At 51.2% G+C, this 22,603-nt stretch overlaps 1 protein-coding gene across 1 annotated transcript in view; it reads right to left on the bottom strand.

Moving 5' to 3' along the window:
- The window catches only part of LOC127576405 (uncharacterized), a 159,621-nt gene that overhangs the window by 60,821 nt on the left and 76,197 nt on the right, over nt 1-22,603 (bottom strand). The window contains exons 12-16 of the mRNA XM_052026915.1: nt 13,782-13,837; nt 11,580-11,838; nt 9,000-9,314; nt 1,898-2,224; nt 174-488 (exon numbers count right to left, since the gene is read on the bottom strand). Of these exons, the coding sequence (XP_051882875.1) occupies nt 174-488; nt 1,898-2,224; nt 9,000-9,314; nt 11,580-11,838; nt 13,782-13,837 (1,272 nt within the window). The remainder of the gene's footprint in view (nt 1-173; nt 489-1,897; nt 2,225-8,999; nt 9,315-11,579; nt 11,839-13,781; nt 13,838-22,603) is intronic.

Here is a 22,603-nt window from a genome sequence, read left to right as displayed (position 1 = left end):
GGAGATTGAGTGTAGACTGTGGTATCGTGGCCTTCAGTGGCTGTAGTTTAGAAATAGGGAAGTTTTGAAACAAACACTCAACAAGCGAAAAAGCATAAGAGTCAGCTTAAAATCCCCGATCCCAGTGTGGAACCCCACCCACCCGAGGGGGTGATAGCCCCACCCACACTCACCTGTACAGGAGACTCCAGCGTCCTCTCCGTGTGTGCAGTTGTTCACCCCCCATGGGCTGGCAGGGCACTGGTCCAGGGCAGGCTCTGTCCCGTTACACTTTACCCCATCCAGCCAGATGTCCCCAGTACCCTCTCCGTAGGAAGCATTTGTTGTCACTAACCGGGCCGTCCCACAGTTCAACGCCCTGCAGACCACGTGCGCCGCATTCGTGTCCCAGCTCCTGCCGCAGACGGTGCCCCAGGTGGAGTTGTGATAGACCTCGACTCTCCCGGAGCACATGTTGTTCCCCTTCACCAGCCGGATGGGCACCGGGCCTGGAACAGTGGCGGGAACGTTATTGAGTTTAAGGTGAGGATGATGAAGAATGTGGGAAATAAGGAGGGAGCAGGATTCAACTTTTTGCGATATTGATGGGATCTGGGAAGGTGTGGAGATGTGTTGGGAGTTGGGGAAATCACATGGGGGGCAGGTAGGGGAGGGCGAGTGGGATCAGGCTGTGTGGGACGTGGAAGGTGAAACGTGTGAGAGGGGAGCCAGGATTAGACAGGGCGGCATCTACACGAGTTTCGGGAGTGGGTGTCGAGTTTGGTTAGAATGTGTCAGATAGTAAAGGGTGCGGGGAGTGGGTATATTTGGGTTAGACTCTGTAGGTGATTGAAGTGTACACAGAGTGTTCAGTAAGACTATCTGGGAAACTAAAGGGTGCAGGATTGGGGAGAGTTGGGTTGAACAGTGTGGGACGTGAAAGGGTGTGGGGTATGAGCGATGTTACGAGCAAGGTTGCCATTTGGCCATTTGGTGAATGTCCCTTTAAGGCATCTGGACAGTAGAGTAGTTGTGTGTCTATGGTGGCATCAAGATAGCAACGTACTGGCTGTTTTGCTCAGTGAGTCAGAGAGAGCGAGGGAGCGAGAGAGAGAGCGAGAGAGAGCGAGAAACTGACTGCCAGTCTCTGTATTGATGGATGAAGAACAATAGCTGTGTCTGTCACAACAATCCATGTATGGATTTTTGGAGCAAACAAGTGGAGTCCACTTTCTCGTTAACCTGTACTGGAAAGCAGGTATTTCTGTGGAGATCCACGTATCGAATGCCTTCGGGGTGGCAGATACTTTGCAACAAAGCAGTGGAGATCTTCAGAGATTGAGGTGTCGTCTGGGTTCCATCGTGGAACATGTCGATTTCGTAAAGTGTCTCTACATTCTCTCTACATTTTCTCCAGTCAACAGTGGTTTTGCAAAAGCCATTGCTCACGCCTCACCTGATGACTTGCTGAACTGAACTTTGAGAACTATTCCGTGACTTCGGGAATTTGCCACACACACACCTTGAGTTTATACTTGTGGGATCAATGTTTAATAACTAACGTTTTTACTTTTCTTATTATTGCAAGTAGTTATTAATAAAATAGTTTCTAATACTGAGACATCACTTGGTGTGTTTCTGTTGTTGCTGCTATGTAACAGGGAGAGCAGTCCTGGAGAGGGATGTACATTGACGGCAGAGGGAAGCAAGAGTTGGGATAGAATACATGGGATGTAGTCTTGTGTGGAGAACGAGTGGAGTCTGCGATTTTGTGTGCTGTAGTCATTGTAGTTTAGAAATCGGGAAGTTTTGGAACAAACAGTGAACAACCTTCACAACATAAGTTTCTGATAACAACCCCTGAACCCAGTGTGGAAAACCACCCACCCAAGAGGGTAACAGCCCCACCCACACTCACCTGTGCAGGAGACTCCAGCGTCCTCTCCGTGTGTGCAGTTATTCACCCCCATTGGGCTGGCACGGCACTGGTCGAGGGCAGTCTCTGTCCCGATACACTTCACCCCATCAAGCCAGATGTTCCCAGTGCCCTTTCCGTAAGAGGCATCGCTTGTCACTAACCGGGCCGTCCCACAGTTCAACACCCTGCAGACGACGTCTGCCGCATTCGTATCCCAGCTCCTTCCGCAGACGGTGCCCCAGGTGGAGTTGCGATAGACCTCGACTCTCCCGGAGCACATGTTGTTCCCCTTCACCAGCCGGACAGGCACCGGGCCTGCAACAGAGGCTGGAAAGTGATTGAGTTAAGTGTTAGGGAAGGTATGGAGATAGTTTGGGAATGGGGGATTTCACACAGGAGGCAGGAAGAGGAAGGCGAGTGAGATTTGGCTGTGTCGGACCTGCAAGGTGCAATGGGTGAGAGGGGAGACAATATGAGAGGGCAGCATCCACAGGTGTCTGGGGAGTGCGTGTTGAGTTTGGATATGCAGTGTGGGACATTGAAGGGTGCGGGGAATTGGGAGAGTTGGATTGGATTGTGTGGGACATTGAAGTGTGTACAAAGTGTTCGGGGAGACTATCTGGGACATTAAAGGGTGCAGGGAGTGGGGACAGTTCAGTTGGAGAGTGTGGGACATTAAAGGGTGCAGGGAGTGGGGACAGTTTTGTTGAACAGTGTGGGACAGTAAAGGGTGCGGAGAATGAGGGAGCAGCCTTAGACTGGAAAACGCACTGAAGCTTCTGCAATTCTGGTCACCTCACTATAGGAAGGACGTCGAGGCTTTAGAGAGGGGGCAGGGAAGGTTTACCAGGATGCTGCCTGGAATAGAGGACATGTGCTATCAGGAGAGGCTGGACAAAATTGGTCTCTTCTCTCTGGAACGGCGGGGGCTGCGGGGAGGATCTGTTGGAAGTGTATAAATTTATGAGGGGAGTAGATAGGGCGGACAAGCAATATCTTTTTCCTATTATTGAGAGATCCCATTATAAAGAGATTGAGATTTATTGACTACAGTTCTGCCTTCAATACTATAATACCAAGCAGACAACGCCAAACTCCAAGACCTAGGACTCAACACCACCCTCTAACTGGATCCTTGACTTTCTGCCCGACAGACCGCAATCAGTGAGGATAGGCAGCAATACCTCCAGTACGATTATTCTCAACACTGGTGCCCCACAAGGCTGTGTCCTCAGCCCTCTACTCTACTCCCTATACACTCATGACTGTGTGGCCAGATTCTGCTCTAACTCCATCTACAAGTTTGCAGATGACACCACCGTTGTAGGCCGTATCTCAAACAGCGACGAGTCGGAGAACAGGAAGGAGAAAGAGAGCTTAGTGGCATGGTGTCATGACAACAACCTTTCCCTCAATGTCAACAAAAGAGCTGGTCATTGACTTCAGGAAAGGGGGTGGTGTACATGCACCTGACGACATCAACAGTACTGAGGTCGAGACGGTCAAGTTCCTGGGAGTGAACATCACCAATAGCCTGTCCTGGTCAAATCACATAGATGCCACAGCCAAGAAAGCTCACCAGAGCCTCCACTTCCTCACGAGGCTAAAGAAATACATGGGATGTTGACGTGTGTGGAGATTGAGTGCAGATTGCGGTATTGTGGCCTTCAGTGGTTGTAGTTTAGAAATCGGGAAGTTTTGAAACAAACACTCAAGAACATTTGGAACACCACCGTCGAAACCCACCCACCCAAGGGGGTAACAGCCCCACCCACATTCACCTGTGCAGGAGACTCCAGCGTCCTCTCCGTGTGTGCAGTTGTTCACCCCCCATGGGCTGGCAGGGCACTGGTCCAGGGCAGGCTCTGTCCCGTTACACTTTACCCCATCCAGCCAGATGTCCCCAGTGCCCTCTCCGTAGGAAGCATTTGTTGTCACTGACCGGGCCGTCCCACAGTTCAACGCCCTGCAGACCACATCTGCCGCATTCATGTCCCAGCTCCTGCCGCAGACAGTGGCCCAGGTGGAGTTGTGATAGACCTCGACTCTCCCGGAGCACATGTTGTTCCCCTTCACCAGCCGGACCGGCACCGGGCCTGCAACAGAGGCGGGAAAGTTATTGAGTTTAAGGTCAGGATAATGAAGGACGTGGGAAATACGGAGGGAGCAGGATTCCACATTATGTGATATTCATGGGATCTGGGAAGCTGTGGGGATGAGTTGGGAGTGGGGGAAATCACGTGGGGGACAGGTAGGGGAGGACAAGTGGGATCAGGCTGTGTCGGACAGGGATGGTGAAATGGGGGAGAGGGGAGTCAGGATTAGACACAGCGGCATCGACAAGGGTGTCTTGAGTGGGTGTTGGGTTTGGTTAGACTGTGTGCGACATTGAAGTGTGTACGGTGTGTTCGGTTGGACTATCTGTGTCATTGAAGGGTGCAGGGAGTGGGGAGAGTTGGGTTGGTGTGTGTGTGACATTAAAAGGTGCGGGTAAGGAGGGAGAGCAGCCTCACACTGGGATGTACATTGAAGTGAGAGGGAAGGTGGAATTGGGACAGAATACATGGGATGTCGACATGTGTGGAGAACGAGTGGACACAGGGGTATAGTGGGCTTTAGTTGTTGCAGTTTAGATATCGGGAAGTTTTGCAACAAACACTGAACAACCTTTAGAATTTAAGTTCAGGGTTGCAATCTCTGACCCCAGTGTCAAAACCCACTCACTGAGGGGGTAACAGCCCCACCCACACACCTGTGCAGGAGATTCCAGCGTCCTCTCCGTGTGTGCAGTTGTTCACCCCCCATGGGCTGGCAGGGCACTGGTCGAGGGCAGGCTCTGTCCCATTACACTTCACCCCATCCAGCCAGATGTCCCCAGTGCCCTCTCCGTAGGAGGCATCTCTTGTCACTGACCGGGCCGTCCCACAGTTCAACACCCTGCAGACCACGTGCGCCGCATTCGTGTCCCAGCTCCTGCCGCAGACGGTGCCCCAGGTGGAGTTGTGATAGACCTCGACTCTCCCGGAGCACATGTTGTTCCCCTTCACCAGCCGGACCGGCACCGGGCCTGGAACAGAGTCGGGAAAGTTATTGATTTTGTTAGGATAATGAAGGACGTGGTAAATAAGGAGGGAGCAGGATTCAACATTTTCTGATAAGGATCTGGGAAGGTGTGGAGATGAGTTGGGAGTGGGGGATATCACATGGGGGGCAGGTGGGGAGGGTGAGTGGGATTTGGCTGTGTCGGACATGCAAGGTGAAATGGGTGAGAGGGGAGTCAGTATCAGACAGTATCCACAAGGGTCTGGGGAGTGTGTGTTGAGTTTGGATATGCAGTGTGGGACATTGAAGGGCGCAAGGAAATGGGAGAGTTGGATTGGATTGTGTGGGACTGAAGTGTGTACAGAGTGCTCGGTGAGACTATCTGAGACACTAAAGGGTGCAGGGAGTTGGGACAGTGGGGTTGGACAGTGTGAGACATTAAAGGCTGCGGAGAATGTGGGAGTAGCCTTACACTGGAATTTGCACTGAGGTTTCTGCAATTCTGGTCACCTCACGATAGGAAGGATGTTGAGGCTTTAAGAGAGGGTGCAGAGGAGGTTTACCAGGATGCTCCCTAGATTAGAGGGCATGTGCTATCAGGAGAGGCTGGACAAACTTAGTCTCTTCTCCCTGAAGCAGCAGAGGCTGTTAGAAGTGTATAAATTTATGAGGGGAATAGATCAGGCGGACAAGCAATATCTTTTTCCCATTATTGAGTGATTCAATTATCGGTCTGCAAGACATGTTTTTCATCGTACCTCGGTACAAGTGACAATAATAAACCAATACCAATGCCAATACCAACACCATTACCAGAGGGCAAGCATTTAAGGTGAGAGGGGGTAGGCTCAGAACAGACCTGAGGGGTACGTTTTGCACTGAGAAAGTGGTGGATGCCTGGAGTGCGTTGCCAGATTGGGTGCTGGAGGCAAATTCATTGGTGGCTTTTCGGAGGGGCTTGGATGAGCACATGAATGAGGGTAAAATGGAGGCATATGGGCATTCTGTAAATAGGGGGAATACATATGTCGGCACAACATTGTCGGCCAAAGGGTCTGTTCTGTGCTGTCCTGTTTTATGAAGTGAGAGGGAAGGTGGAATTGGGTTGGAATACATGGGATGTCGACATATGTGGAAAAAGAGTGGAGACTGGGGTGTCGTGGGTTTTCGTGGTTGTAGTTCAGAAATTGGGAAGTTTTGCAATGAACACTGAATAACCTTTAGAATATGAGTTCCAGGTTGCAGTTCCTGACCCCAGCGTCGAAACCCACTCACCGAGGGGGTAACAGCCCTACACACACTACCTGTGCAGGAGACTCCAGCGTCCTCTCCGTGTGTGCAGTTGTTCACCCCCCATGGGCTGGCAGGGCACTGGTCGAGGGAAGTCTCTGTCCCGTTACACTTCACCCCATCCAGCCATATGTCCCCAGTGCCCTCTCCGTAGGAGGCATCCCTTGTCACTGTCCGGGCCATCCCACAGTTCAACGCACTGCAGACCACGTCCGCCGCATTCGTGTCCCAGCTCCTGCCGCAGACGGTGCCCCAGGTGGAGTTGTGATAGACCTCGACTCTCCCGGAGCACATGTTGTTCCCCTTCACCAGCCGGACCGGCACCGGGCCTGCAACAGAGGCAGGAAGGTAATTGAGTTTAATATCAGGATAATGAAAGACGTGGGAAATAAGGAGGCAGCAGGTTTCAACATTTTATGATATAGCTGGGATTTGAGTAGTGTGGAGCTGTGTTGGGAGTGGGGGAAATCACACTGGGGGCTGGTAGGGGAGGGCAAGTGGGATCAGGCTGTGTGGGACGTGGAAGGTGAAATGGGTGAGAGGGGAGTCAGGATTAGACAGGGCGGCATCTACACTGGTGTGAGGAGTGGAAGTCGAGTTCGGTTAGACTATGAGGGACATTGAAGTGTACACGGAGTGTTAGGTTAGACGATCTGGGACACTAAAGGGAGCATGGAGTGGGGAGAGTTGGGTTGAACAGTGTGGGAGAATAAAGGGTGTGGGAAATGAGGGAGAGCAGCCTTAGCCTGGGATGTACATTGAAGGCAGAGGGAAGCAACAGTTGGGATAGAATACATGTGATGTAGTCTTGTGTGGAGAATGAGTAGAGACTGGGGTATCGTGGGCTTTAGTCATTATAATTTAGAAAATCGGGAAGTTTTGCAACAAACGCTGAACAACCTTTAGAATATAAATTTCAATTTACAATCCCTGACCCCAGCATCGAAACCCACTCACCGAGTGGGTGACAGCCCCACCCACACTCACCTGTGCAGGAGACTCCAGCGTCCTCTCTGTGTGTGCAGCTGTTCACCCCCCATGGGCTGGCAGGGCACTGGTCGAGGGCAGGCTCTGTCCCGATACACTTCACCCCATCCAGCCAGATGTTCCCAGTGCCCTTTCCGTAAGAGGCATCGCTTGTCACTAACCGGGCCGTCCCACAGTTCAACACCCTGCAGACGACGTCTGCCGCATTCGTATCCCAGCTCCTTCCGCAGACGGTGCCCCAGGTGGAGTTGTGATAGACCTCGACTCTCCCGGAGCACATGTTGTTCCCCTTCACCAGCCGGACAGGCACTGGGCCTGGAACAGAGGCTGGAAAGTGATTGAGTTAAGTGTTAGGGAAGGTATGGAGATAGTTTGGGAATGGGGGAGTTCACATAGGAGGCAGGAAGAGGAGGTCGAGTGAGATTTGGCTGTGTCGGACCTGCAAGGTGCAATGGGTGAGAGGGGAGACAATATGAGAGGGCAGCATCCACAAGTGTCTGGGGAGTGCGTGTTGAGTTTGGATATGCAGTGTGGGACATTGAAGGGTGCGGGGAATTGGGAGAGTTGGATTGGATTGTGTGGGACATTGAAGTGTGTACAAAGTGTTCGGGGAGACTATCTGGGACATTAAAGGGTGCAGGGAGTGGGGACAGTTCAGTTGGAGAGTGTGGGACATTAAAGGGTGCAGGGAGTGGGGACAGTTTTGTTGAACAGTGTGGGACAGTAAAGGGTGCGGAGAATGAGGGAGCAGCCTTAGACTGGAAAACGCACTGAAGCTTCTGCAATTCTGGTCACCTCACTATAGGAAGGATGTCGAGGCTTTAGAGAGGGGGCAGGGAAGGTTTACCAGGATGCTGCCTGGAATAGAGGACATGTGCTATCAGGAGAGGCTGGACAAAATTGGTCTCTTCTCTCTGGAACGGCGGGGGCTGCGGGGAGGATCTGTTGGAAGTGTATAAATTTATGAGGGGAGTAGATAGGGCGGACAAGCAATATCTTTTTCCTATTATTGAGAGATCCCATTATAAAGAGATTGAGATTTATTGACTACAGTTCTGCCTTCAATACTATAATACCAAGCAGACAACGCCAAACTCCAAGACCTAGGACTCAACACCACCCTCTGTAACTGGATCCTTGACTTTCTGCCCGACAGACCGCAATCAGTGAGGATAGGCAGCAATACCTCCAGTACGATTATTCTCAACACTGGTGCCCCACAAGGCTGTGTCCTCAGCCCTCTACTCTACTCCCTATACACTCATGACTGTGTGGCCAGATTCTGCTCTAACTCCATCTACAGGTTTGCAGATGACACCACCGTTGTAGGCCGTATCTCAAACAGCGACGAGTCGGAGAACAGGAAGGAGAAAGAGAGCTTAGTGGCACGGTGTCATGACAACAACCTTTCCCTCAATGTCAACAAAAGAGCTGGTCATTGACTTCAGGAAAGGGGGTGGCGTACATGCACCTGACGACATCAACAGTACTGAGGTCGAGACGGTCAAGTTCCTGGGAGTGAACATCACCAATATCCTGTCCTGGTCAAATCACATAGATGCCACAGCCAAGAAAGCTCACCAGCGCCTCCACTTCCTCACGAGGCTAAAGAAATACATGGGATGTTGACGTGTGTGGAGATTGAGTGCAGATTGCGGTATCGTGGCCTTCAGCGGTTGTAGTTTAGAAATCGGGAAGTTTTGAAACAAACACTCAAGAACATTTGGAACACCACCGTCGAAACCCACCCACCCAAGGGGGTAACAGCCCCACCCACACTCACCTGTGCAGGAGACTCCAGCGTCCTCTCCGTGTGTGCAGTTGTTCACCCCCCATGGGCTGGCAGGGCACTGGTCCAGGGCAGGCTCTGTCCCGTTACACTTTACCCCATCCAGCCAGATGTCCCCAGTGCCCTCTCCGTAGGAAGCATTTGTTGTCACTGACCGGGCCGTCCCACAGTTCAACGCACTGCAGACCACATCTGCTGCATTCATGTCCCAGCTCCTGCCGCAGACGGTGCCCCAGGTGGAGTTGTGATAGACCTCGACTCTCCCGGAACACGTGTCGTTCCCCTTCACCAGCCGGACGGGCACTGGGCCTGCAACAGAGGTGGGAAAGTTATTGATTTTAAGATCAGGATAATGAAGGACGTGGGAAATAAGGAGGAAGCAGGATTCAACATTTTGTGATATTGATGGGATCTGGGAAGCTGTGGGGATGAGTTGGGAGTGGGGGAAATCACATGGGGGACAGGTAGGGGAGGACAAGTGGGATCAGGCTGTGTCGGACAGGGATGGTGAAATGGGGGAGAGGGGAGTCAGGATTAGACACAGCGGCATCGACAAGGGTGTCTTGAGTGAGTGTTGAGTTGGGTGAGACCGTGTGCGACACTGAAGTGTGTACGGTGTGTTCAGTTAGACTATCTGTGTCATTGAAGACTGCAGTGAGTGGGGAGAGTTGGGTTGGTGTGTGTGTGACATTAAAGGGTGCGGGTAAGGAGTGAGAGCAGCCTCACACTGGGATGTACATTGAAGTGAGAGGGAAGGTGGAGCTGGGACAGAATACATGGGACGTCGATATGTGTGGAGAATGAGTGGACACAGGGGTATCGTGGGCTTTAGTTGTTGCAGTTTAGATATCGGGAAGTTTTGCAACAAACACTGAACAACCTTTAGAATTTAAGTTCCGGGTTGCAATCTCTGACCCCAGTGTCAAAACCCACTCACTGAGGGGGTAACAGCCCCACCCACACACCTGTGCAGGAGATTCCAGCGTCCTCTCCGTGTGTGCAGCTGTTCACCCCCCATGGGCTGGTAGGGCACTGGTCGAGGGCAGGCTCTGTCCCATTACACTTCACCCCATCCAGCCAGATGTCACCAGTGCCCTCTCTGTAGGAGGCATCTCTTGTCACTGACCGGGCCATCCCACAGTTCAGCACCCTGCAGACCACGTCCGCTGCATTCATATCCCAGCTCCTGCCGCAGACGGTGCCCCAGGTGGAGTTGTGATAGACCTCGACTCTCCCGGAGCACATGTTGTTCCCCTTCACCAGCCGGACCGGCACCGGGCCTGGAACAGAGTCGGGAAAGTTATTGATTTTAAGGTCAGGATAATGAAGGACGTGGTAAATAAGGAGGGAGCAGGATTCAACATTTTCTGGTAAGGATCTGGGAAGGTGTGGAGATGAGTTGGGAGTGGGGGAAATCACATGGGGGGCAGGTAGGGGAGGGTGAGTGGGATTTGGCTGTGTCGGACATGCAAGGTGAAATGGGTGAGAGGGGAGTCAGTATCAGACAGTATCCACAAGGGTCTGGGGAGTGTGTGTTGAGTTTGGATATGCAGTGTGGGACATTGAAGGGCGCAAGGAAATGGGAGAGTTGGATTGGATTGTGTGGGACATTGAAGTGTGTACAGAGTGCTCGGTGAGACTATCTGAGACACTAAAGGGTGCAGGGAGTTGGGACAGTTGGGTTGGACAGTGTGAGACATTAAAGGCTGCGGAGAATGTGGGAGTAGCCTTACACTGGAATTTGCACTGAAGTTTCTGCAATTCTGGTCACCTCACGATAGGAAGGATGTTGAGGCTTTAAGAGAGGGTGCAGAGGAGGTTTACCAGGATGCTCCCTGGATTAGAGGGCATGTGCTATCAGGAGAGGCTGGACAAACTTGGTCTCTTCTCCCTGAAGCAGCAGAGGCTGTTAGAAGTGTATAAATTTATGAGGGGAATAGATCAGGCGGACAAGCAATATCTTTTTACCATTATTGAGTGATCCAATTATCGGTCTGCAAGACATGTTTTTCACTGTACCTCGGTACAAGTGACAATAATAAACCAATACCAATGCCAATACCAACACCATTACCAGAGGGAAAGCATTTAAGGTGAGAGGGGGTAGGCTCAGAACAGACCTGAGGGGGTACGTTTTGCACTGAGAAAGTGGTGGATGCCTGGAGTGCGTTGCCAGATTGGGTGCTGGAGGCAAATTCATTGGTGGCTTTTCGGAGGGGCTTGGATGAGCACATGAATGAGAGGAAAATGGAGGCATATGGGCATTCTGTAAATAGGGGGAATACATATGTCAGCACAACATTGTTGGCCAAAGGGTCTGTTCTGTGCTGTCGTGTTCTATGTTTTATGAAGTGAGAGGGAAGGTGGAATTGGGCTGGAATACATGGGATGTCGACGTATGTGGAAAAAGAGTGGAGACTGGGGTGTCGTGGGTTTTTGTGGTTGTAGTTCAGAAATTGGGAAGTTTTGCAATGAACACTGAACAACCCTTAGAATATAAGTTTCAAGTTACAATCCCTGACCCCAGCATCGAAACCCACTCACCGAGTGGGTGACAGCCCCACCCACACTCACCTGTGCAGGAGACTCCAGCATCCTCTCCATGTGTGCAGTTGTTCACCCCCCATGGGCTGGCAGAGCACTGGTCGAGGGCAGTGTCTGTCCCGATACACTTCACCCCATCCAGCCAGATGTTCCCAGTGCCCTCTCCGTAGGAGGCATCTCTTGTCACTGTCCGGGCCGTCCCACAGTTCAACGCACTGCAGACCACGTCCGCCGCATTCGTGTCCCAGCTCCTGCCACAGACGGTGCCCCAGGTGGAGTTGTGATAGACCTCGACTCTCCCGGAGCACATGTTGTTCCCCTTCACCAGCCGGACGGGCACCGGGCCTGGAACAGAGTCAGGAAAGCTTTTGATTTTAAGGTTAGGACAATGAAGGACGTGGGAAATAAGGAGGGAGCAGGATTCAACATTTTCTGATATTCATGGGATTTGAGAAGGTGTGGAGCTGTGTTGGGAGTGGGGGAAATCACACTGGGGGTTGGGGGGGCGGGCAAGTGGGATCCGGCTGTGTGGGACATGCAACGTGAAATGGGTGAGAGGGGAGTCACGATTAGACAGGGCGGCATCTACACTGGTGTGAGGAGTGGTAGTCGAGTTCGGTTAGACTGTGAGGGACATTGACGAGTACACGGTGTGTTAGGTTAGAGGATCTGGGACACTAAAGGGAGCATGGAGTGGGGAGAGTTGGGTTGAAGAGTGTGGGAGAATAAAGGGTGTGGGAAATTAGGGAGAGCAGCCTTAGCCTGGGATGTACATTGAAGACAGAAGGAAGCTAGAGTGGGGATACAATACATGGGACATCGACGTGTGTGGAGACCGAGTGGAGACTGCGGCGTCGTGGCCTTTTGTGGTTGTCGTTGAGAAATCGGAAAGTTTTGTCACAAACACTGAACAATCTTTAGAACTTTAGTTTCAGGTTACAATCCCCGAACCCAGCATGGAAACCCATCCAAAAGGTGTAAGAGCCCCACCCACACTCACCTGTGCAGGAGACTCCAGCGTCCTCTCCGTGTGTGCAGTTGTTCACCCCCCATGGGCTGGCAGGGCACTGGTCCAGGACAGTCTCTGTCCCGTTACACTTTACCCCATCCACCCAGATGTCCCCTGTGCCCTCTCCGTAGGAGGCATCTCTTGTCACTGACTGGGCCGTCCCACAGTTCAATGCCCTGCAGACCACGTCCGCCGCATTCGTGTCCCAGCTCCTGCCGCAGACGGTGCCCCAGGTGGAGTTGTGATAGACCTCGACTCTCCCGGAGCACATGTTGTTCCCCTTCACCAGCCGGACCGGCACCGGGCCTGCAACAGAGGCAGGAAGGTAATTGAGTTTAATATCAGGATAATGAAAGACGTGGGAAATAAGGAGGCAGCAGGTTTCAACATTTTATGATATAGCTGGGATTTGAGAAGTGTGGAGCTGTGTTGGGAGTGGGGGAAATCACATTGGGGGCTGGTAGGGGAGGGCGAGTGGGATCAGGCTGTGTGGGACGTGGAAGGTGAAATGGGTGAGAGGGGAGTCAGGATTAGACAGGGCGGCATCTACACTGGTGTGAGGAGTGGAAGTCGAGTTCGGTTAGACTGTGTGGGACATTGAAGTGTACACGGAGTGTTAGGTTAGACGATCTGGGACACTAAAGGGAGCATGGAGTGGGGAGAGTTGGGTTGAACAGTGTGGGAGAATAAAGGGTGTGGGAAATGAGGGAGAGCAGCCTTAGCCTGGGATGTACATTGAAGGCAGAGGGAAGCAACAGTTGGGATAGAATACATGTGATGTAGTCTTGTGTGGAAAATGAGTGGAGACTGGGGTATCGTGGGCTTTAGTCATTATAGTTTAGAAAATTGGGAAGTTTTGCAACAAACGCTGAACAACCCTTAGAATATAAGTTTCAAGTTACAGTCCCTGGCCCCAGCATCGAAACCCACTCACCGAGTGGGTGACAGCCCCACCCACACTCACCTGTGCAGGAGACTCCAGCGTCCTCTCTGTGTGTGCAGCTGTTCACCCCCCATGGGCTGGCAGAGCACTGGTCAAGGGCAGGCTCTGTCCCGATACACTTCACCCCATCCAGCCAGATGTTCCCAGTGCCCTCTCCGTAGGAGGCATCTCTTGTCACTGTCCGGGCCGTCCCACAGTTCAACGTCCTGCAGACCACGTCCGCCGCATTCGTGTCCCAGTTCCTGCCACAGACGGTGCCCCAGGTGGAGTTGTGATAGACCTCGACTCTCCCGGAGCACATGTTGTTCCCCTTCACCAGCCGGACCGGCACCGGGCCTGGAACAGACACAGGAACATTATTAGTTTAAGGTCAGGATAATGAAGGACGTGGGAAATGAGGAGGGAGCAGGATTCCACATTTTGTGATATTCATGGGATCTGGGAAGGTGTGGAGATGTGTTGGGGTGGGGGGGGGCGGAATCCCATGGGGGACAGGTAGAGGAGTGTGAGTGGGATTAGGCTGCGTAGGACATGGAAGGTAAAATGGGGGAGAGGTGAGTCAGCTTTTGACATGGCGGCATCTAGAAGGGTGTGGGGATTGGGTGTCGAGTTTGGTTGGACTGTGTGGGACATGGAAGTGTGTACAGAGTGTTTAGCTTGACTTTCTGGGACATTAAAGGATGCAGGGAGTGGGGAGAGTTGGGCTGGACAGTGTGAGACCTTAAAGAGTGCAGGAAGTGGGGACAGTTTTGTTGGACAGTGTGGGACATGAAAAGGTGCGGGGAATGAGGGAGCAGACTTTGAGTGGAATACGCACTGAAGTTTCTGCAATTCTGGTCACCTCACTATAGGAAGGATGTCGAGGCTTTAGAGAGGGTGCAGGGGAGGTTTACCAGGATGCTGACTGGATTAGAGGGCATGTGCTATCAGGACAGGCTGGACAAATTTGGTCTCTTCTCTCAGGAGCGTCGGGGGCTGAGGGGGATCTGTTGGAAGTGTATAAATTTATGAGGGGAATAGATAGGGCGGACGAGCAATATCTTTTTCCCATTATTGAGAGATCCCATTATTGAGAGATTGAGATTTATTGACTGCAGCTCTGCATTCAATATTATAATCCCAAGCAAGCTTGTCACCAAACTCCAAGACCTAGGACTCAACACCACCCTCTGTAACTGGATCCTTGACTTTCTGACCAACAGACCACAATCAATGAGGATAGGCAGCAATAGCTCCGGCACGATTATTCTCAACACTGGTGCCCCACAAGGCTGCGTCCTCAGTCCTCGACTCTACTCCCTATACACTCATGACTGTGTGGCCAGATTCTGCTCTATCTCCATCTGCAAGTTTGCAGATGACACCATTATTGTGGTCCGTATCTCACACAGCGATGAGTTGGAGAATAGGAAGGAGATAGAGAACTTAGTGACATGGTGTCATGACAACAACCTTTCCTTCAATATCAAGAAAGGGGGCGGTGTACATGCACCTGACTACATCAACAGTGCTGAGGTCGAGACGGTTGAGAGTTTCAAGTTCCTGGGAGTGAACATCACCAATAGCCTGTCCTGATCAAATCACATAGATGCCACAGCCAAGAAAGCTCACCAGCGCCTCCACTTCCTCACGAGGCTAAAGAAATTCGATACGTCCTTTTGACACTCACCAACTTTTATCGATGTACCATAGAAAGCATCTTATCTAGATGCATCACAGCTTGGTACAGCAACTGCTCAGCCCAGGATCACAAGAAACTGCAGAGAGTTGTGGGCACAGCCCAGCTCGTCACATAAACCAGCCTCCCCTCCTTGGACACTGTCTTTACTTCTCGCTGCCTTGGTGAAGCAGCCAGCATAATCAAAGACCCCACCCACTTGGGTCATTCTCTCTTCTCTCCTCTCAAATCAGGCAGAAGATACTGGAGCTTGAGGGCACATACAACCAGGATCAAGGAGAGCTTCCATCCCACTGTGATAACACGATTGAACGGTTCCCTTGGACGATGAGATAGACTCTGACCTCACGATCTACTTTGTTGTGACCTTGCACCTGAAAGCACTGCACTTTCTCTGTAGCTGTGACACTTTACTCTGTGCTTTTGTTGTTTTTACCTGCACTACCTCAATGCAGTCTGTACTAACTCAATGTAACTGCGCTGTGTATTGAATTGGCCTATACAATCAGTCTGCAAGACATGTATTTCACTGTACCTAGGTACAAGTGACAATAATAAACTAATACCAATGCCAATACCAACACCATTACCAGAGGGCAAGCATGTAAGGTGAGAGGGGGTAGGCTCAGAACAGACGTAAGGGGTACATTTTGTACTGAGAGAGTAGTGGATGCCTGGAATGTGTTGCCAGATTGGGTGCTGGAGGCAAATTCATTGGTGGCTTTTCAGAGGGGCTTGGATGAGCACATGAATGAGAGGAAAATGGAGGGATATGGGCATTCTGTAGATAGGGGGAATACATATGTCGGCACAACTTTGTGGGCCGAAGGATCTGTTCTGTGCTGTCCTGTTCTATGTTTTATGAAGTCAGAGGGAAGTTGGAGTTGAGTTGGAATACGTGGGATGTTGACGTGTGTGGAGATTGAGTGTAGACTGCGGTATCGTGGCCTTCAGTGGTTGTAGTTGAGAAAACGGGAAGTTTTGAAACGAACACGCGAGAACATATGGAACACAAGTTTCAGATTACAATCCCTGACCCCAGCGTTGAAACCCACTCACCGAGGGGGTGACAGCCCCACCCACACTCACCTGTGCAGGAGACTCCAGCGTCATCTCCGTGTGTGCAGTTATTCACCCCCCATGGGCTGGCAGGGCACTGGTCCAGGGCAGGCTCTGTCCCGTTACACTTCACCCCATCCAGCCAGATGTCCCCAGTGCCCTCTCCGTAGGAGGCATCTCCTGTCACTGACCGGGCCGTCCCACAGTTCAATGCCCTGCAGACCACGTCCGCTGCATTCGTATCCCAGTTCCTGCTGCAGACGGTGCCCCAGGTGGAGTTGTGATAGACCTCGACTCTCCCGGAGCACATGTTGTTCCCCTTCACCAGTCGGACAGGCACAGGGCCTGCAACAGAGGCAGGAAGGTTATTGAGTTTCAGGTCAGGATAATGAAAGACGTGGGAAATAAGGAGGGAGCAGGATTCAACATTTTCTGATGCTGATGGGATTTGGGAAGGTGTGGAGATGAGTTGGGAGTGCGGGAAATGGGGGGCAGGAAGGGGAGGGCGAGTGGGATCAGGCTGTGTCGGACATGGAAGGTGGAATGGGTGAGAAGGGATCGGGATTAGACAGGGCGGCATCTACCCGGGAGTGAGGAGTGGAAGTCAAGTTTGGTTAGACTGTGTGGGACATTAAAGGGTGCGGGGAGTGGGTATATTTTGGTTAGAACCATAGAACAATATAGCACAATACAGGCCCTTCAGCCCACCACGTTGTGCCGACCTTCAAACCACACCTACAAATATCTAACCCCTTCCTCCCACATAACCCTCTATCTTAAATTCCTCCATTTGCTTATCTAACAATCTCTTGAACTTGACCAACATATCAGCCTCCACCACCATCCCCGGCAGCGCATTCCATGCACCAACCACTCTCTGGGTGAAAAACCTCCCTCTGACATCTGCCTTGAACTTCCCACCCAATACCTTAAAGCCATGCCCTCTTGTATTGAGCGTTGGTGCCCTGGGAAAGAGGCGCTGGCTGTCCACTCTATCTATTCTTATTAATATTTTGTACACCTCTATCATGTCTCCTCTCATCCTCCTTCTCTCCAATGAATAAAGCCGAAGCTCCTTTCATCTCTCCTCATAATGCATACTCTCTAATCCAGGCAGCATCCTGGTAAACCTCCTTTGCACCCTTTCCAACGCCTCCACATCCTTCCTATAATGAGGCGACCAGAACTGGACACAGTACTCTAAGTGTGGTCTAACCAGCGTTTTGTAAAGCTGCATCATTACTTTGCGGTTCTTAAACTAGATCCCACGACTTATGAAAGCTAACATCCCATAAGCTTTCTTAACTACCCTATCCACCTGCAGGGCAACTTTCAGTGATCTGTGGATATGAACTCCCAGATTCCTCTGCTCCTCTACACTGCCCAGAATCCTGCCATTTACCTTGTACTCTGCCTTGGAGTTTGTCCTTCCAAAGTGTACCACCTCGCACTACTCCAGATTGATCTCCATCTGCCACTCGTCAGCCCAGCTCTGCATCCTATCAATATCCCTCTGTAAGCTTCGACAGCCCTCCACACTATCCACAACACCACTGATCTTTGTGTCATCTGCAAATTTGCTAACCCACCATTCCACCCCCTCATCTAAGTCATTAATAAATATCACAAAGAGGTCCTAGAACCGATCCCTGTGGGAAACCACTAGTCACAGCCCTCCAATCCAAATGCACTCCCTCCACTACAACCCTCTGCTCTCTACAGGCAATCCAATTCTGAATCCACACAGCCAAGCCTCCCTGGATCCCTTGGCCTCTGACCTTCTGAAGCATCCTACCATGCGGAACCTTGTCAAATGCCTTATTGAAATCCATGTGGACCACATCTACTGCACTACCCTCATCAATCTTCCTGGTCACCTCCTCAAAGAACCCCATCAGGCTTGTGAGGCAAGATCTTCCCTTCACAGAGCCATGCTGGCTGTCCCTGATCAGACCATGATTTTCTAAATGCCCATAGATCCTATCTCTTAGAATCCTTTCTGACAGCTTACCCACCACAGACGTAAGGCTCACTGGTCTGTAATCCCATGGACTATCCCTACTACCTTTTTGAATAAGAGGACAACATTCGCCACCCTCCAATCCTGCGGTACCATCCCCGTGGACAACGAGGACACAAAGATCCTAGCCAACGGCTCAGCAATCTCCTCCCTCGCCTCACGCAGCAGCCTGGGGAATATTGCATCAGGCCCTAGGGACTTATCTATCCTAATATTTTCTAACAGCTCCAACACATCCTCTCTCTTGATATCTACATACTCTAGAACATTACCCTTACCAACACTGTCCTCAGCGTTATCAAGACCCCTCGCCTTGGTGAATACTGAGGAGAAGTATTCACTGAGAACCTCACCCACTTCCACAGCTTCCAGGCACATCTTCCCACCTTTGTCTCTAATTGGACCTACCTTTACTCCTGTCATCCTTCTGCTCTTCACGTACAAGGAAAAAGCCTTGGGATTCTCCTACTTGCCAAAGCCTTTTCATGTCCCCTTCTCGCTCTCCTCAGCCCCTTCTTAAGTTCCTTCCTTGCTACTCTATATTCCTCACAAGCCCTATCTGATCCTTGCTGCTTACACCTTATGTATGCTGCCTTCTTCTTCCTAACTAGTTGTTCCACCTCTCATCACCCACAGTTCCTTCACCCTGCCATTCCTTCTCTACCTCACCGGGACAAATTTATCCCTAACATCCTGCAACAGATCCCTAAACATCGACCATATCTCCATAGTACATTTCCCTTCAAAAATGTCATCCCAATTTACACTCTCAAGTTCTCGCCTTATAGCCTCATAATTCGCCTTTCCCCAATTAAATATCTTCCCGTCCTCTTTCCTCCTATCCCTGTCCATGACAATTCTAAAGGTTAGGGAGCACCCCCAAATGCTCACCCACCGATAGATCTGTCACCTGACCCAGTTCATTACCGAAAACTAGCTCTAATATGGCATTCCCTCCAGTCAGCCTGTCAACATACTGTGTCAGGAATCCGTCCTGGACACACTTAACAAACTCCGCCTCGTCTCAACCTTTGGCACTAAGCAGGTGCCAATCAATATTTGGGAAGTTGAAGTCTCCCACTATAAAACCCTCTTATTTTCGCACCTTTCCAAAATCTGCCTCCCAATCTGCTCCTCAGTATCCCGACTGCTACCAGGGAGCCTAGGGAATACTCCCAGTAGACTGCTGCTTTCTTGTTCCTAACTTCCACCTATATTGACTCTAGCGAGGATCCTTCCACATTATGCCCCTTCCTGCAGCTGTAATAGTGTCCCTGACCAGTAACACCACCCCTCATCCTCTTCTCCCCACCTCCCTACCCCTTTTAAAACACTGAAAACCAGGAATATTCAATATCCATTCCTGCCCTGATGTCAGCCATGTCTCTGTAATAGCCACAATATTGTAGTCCCATGTACTTATTCAAGCTCTCAGTTCATCTCCCTTATTCCCAATGCTTCTTGAATTTAAGAAAATGCACTTTAGCCCATCCACCTTACGACTTTTATAGCCTGTACTCTGCTTCTCCTTCCTCAAAGCCTCTCAACCTGTCAGATCTGATTCTCCCCATCCGCTTCTTCCTCTGACCTACTCCTCTGGTTCCTGTGAGACGGGCAGGGACACTGAAGTGTACACAGAGTGTTAGGTGAGACTATCTGGGACACCAGTAGGTGCATGGAGTAAGGAGAGTTGGGTTGAAGAGTGTGGGAGAATGAAGGGTGTGGGAAATGCAGGAGAGCAGCCTTAGCCTGGGATGTACATTTAAGTGAGAGGAAAGCTAGACTGGGGATAGAATACATGGGATGTCACGTGTGTGGAGTATGAGTGGAGACTGCGGTGTTGTGGGAGATAGCGGTTGTAGTTGAGAAATAGGGAAGTTTTGTCACAAATACTGAACAATAGTTAGAACATGATTTTCAGGTTACAATCCCTGACGCCAGCGTCGAAACCCACCCACCCGAGGGGGTAACAGCCGCACCCACACTCACCTGAGCAGGAGACTCCAGCATCCTCTCCGTGTGTGCAGTTGTTCACCCCCCATGGGCTGGCAGGGCACTGGTCCAGGGCAGTCTCTGTTCCGTTACATTTCATCCCATCCAGCCAGATGTCCCCAGTGCCCTCTCCATAGGAAGAATCTCTTGTGACTGACTGGGACGTCCCACAATTCAACACCCTGCAGACCACGTGCGCCGCATTCGTATCCCAGCTCCTGCCACAGACGGTGCCCCAGGTGGAGTTGTGATAGACCTCGACTCTCCCAGAACACATGTTGTTCCCCTTCACCAGCCGGACGGGCACCGGGCCTGCAACAGAGGCGGGAAAGTTATTGAGTTTAAGGTTAGGACAATGAAGGACGTGGGAAATAAGGAGAGAGCAGGATTCAACATTTTCCGATATGGATGGGATTTGAGAAGGTGTGGAGCTGTGTTGGGCGTGGGGGAAATCACACTGGGGGCTGGGAGGGGAGGGCAAGTGGGATCAGGCTGTGTGGGACGTGGAAGGTGAAATGGGTGAGAGGGGAGTCAGGATTAGACAGGGCGACATCCACACAGGTGTGAGGAGTGGAAATCGAGTTCGGTTAGACTGTGAGGGACATTGAAGTGTACACTGAGTGTTAGGTTAGACGATCTGGGACACTAAAGGGTGCATGCAGTGGGGAGAGTTGGGTTGAACAGTGGGGGAGAATAAAGGGTGTGGGAAATGAGGGAGAGCAGCCTTAGCCTGGGATGTAGATTGAAGGCAGAGGGAAGCTAGAGTGGGGATACAATACATGGGACGTCGACGTGTGTGGAGACCGAGTGGAGACTGGGGTGTTGTGGCCTTTAGTGGTTGTTGTTAAGAAGTCGGAAAGTTTTGCAACAAACACTGAACAATCTTTAGAATATGAGTTTCAGGTGACAATCCCCGAACCCAGCATGGAAACCCATCGACGAGGGGGTAAGAGCCCCACCCACAATCACCTGTACAGGAGACTCCAGCATCCTCTCCGTGTGTGCAGTTATTCACTCCCCATGGGCTGGCAGGGCACTGGTCGAGGGCAGTCTCTGTCCCGTGACACTTCACCCCATCCAGCCAGATGTACCCAGTGCCCTCTCCGTAGGAGGCATCTCTTGTCACTGACCGGGCCGTCCCACAGTTCAATGCCCTGCAGACCACATCCGCCGCATTCGTGTCCCAGCTCCAGCCGCAGACGGTGCCCCAGGTGGAGTTGTGATAGACCTCGACTCTCCCGGAGCACATGTTGTTCCCCTTCACCAGCCGGACGGGCACCGGGCCTGGAACGGGCAGGAATGTGGTGAAAATTAGGCTCAAGTTACCGACAGGTGCCGAGAGTCAAGGGAGAGAAGGATCAGACTGTGTGACGTGAAATGGTGCCAGGAGTGAGGGGGGAGTGGGGTTAGACTGGGTGGGACATTAATGGTCAAGGAAAAGAACACAGAACACAGGATAGTACAGCACAGGAACAGGCCCTTCGGCCCACCATGTCTGTGCCAACCGTGATGCCAATCTAACTCTTCCCACCTCACATGGTCTGTCTCCCTCTGTTCAATGTCTGCTCACTTGTCTTTCTCAATGCCTCTTGAACATTGTTAGCGTATCTGCTTCCACTGCCTCCCCTGTAATGCTTTTCACCCACCTAACAGCCTCTGCATAAAAAAATCATGCCTCATCAATCTCTTTTAAACTTCTACAGGCAACTTAAGCCGTCCGTTCTTTGATATTTACACCCTGAGAAAATAATGTGACCGTCAACCCTCTTCAGAATTTTATGTCCGATTGTCCCTCAGCCCCCGATGAACTTCAGACAACTTCTCTTGATTTCCTACCTTCTCTACTCAATGCCCCCAAACAGTGATGGCAAACATGCCACATGCCTTCTTTAACACCCGATCCTCTTGTGTTATGGACTTGAGGTCCCTCCGGATCTCTCCTAAGGAAACAAGATGTCTGAGTATTCAGAGCTCCTTAGGATTGGTATTGGCATTGGGATTGCTGTTGGATCTTCCCATATACTGAAAATTTTTTGATCTTACACCTTAATCTCTCCAAACCCAACACCTCACATTTGCCCAGATTAAACTCCATCTTCCATTTCTCCACCCAAATGTCCAACTGTTTTCACAACCTTCCCCAGTGTCCACAATTCTGCCAATCTTTGTTGTACCATGAAACAATTTCAAAGTAAGTATTCAACAATCATTGGAAAACAAGTTTGAGCTTAAAGTCACTGATGTCAGCCACACCCACACTCACCTGTGCAGGAGACTCCAGCGTCCTCTCCGTGTGTGCAGTTGTTCACCCCCCATGGGCTGGCAGGGCACTGGTCCAGGGCAGGCTCTGTCC

Source organism: Pristis pectinata, chromosome 12, assembly GCF_009764475.1.
Source record: "Pristis pectinata isolate sPriPec2 chromosome 12, sPriPec2.1.pri, whole genome shotgun sequence".
Taxonomy (NCBI): Eukaryota; Metazoa; Chordata; class Chondrichthyes; order Rhinopristiformes; family Pristidae; genus Pristis; species Pristis pectinata.
This window is presented reverse-complemented; position numbering and strand designations above follow the sequence as displayed.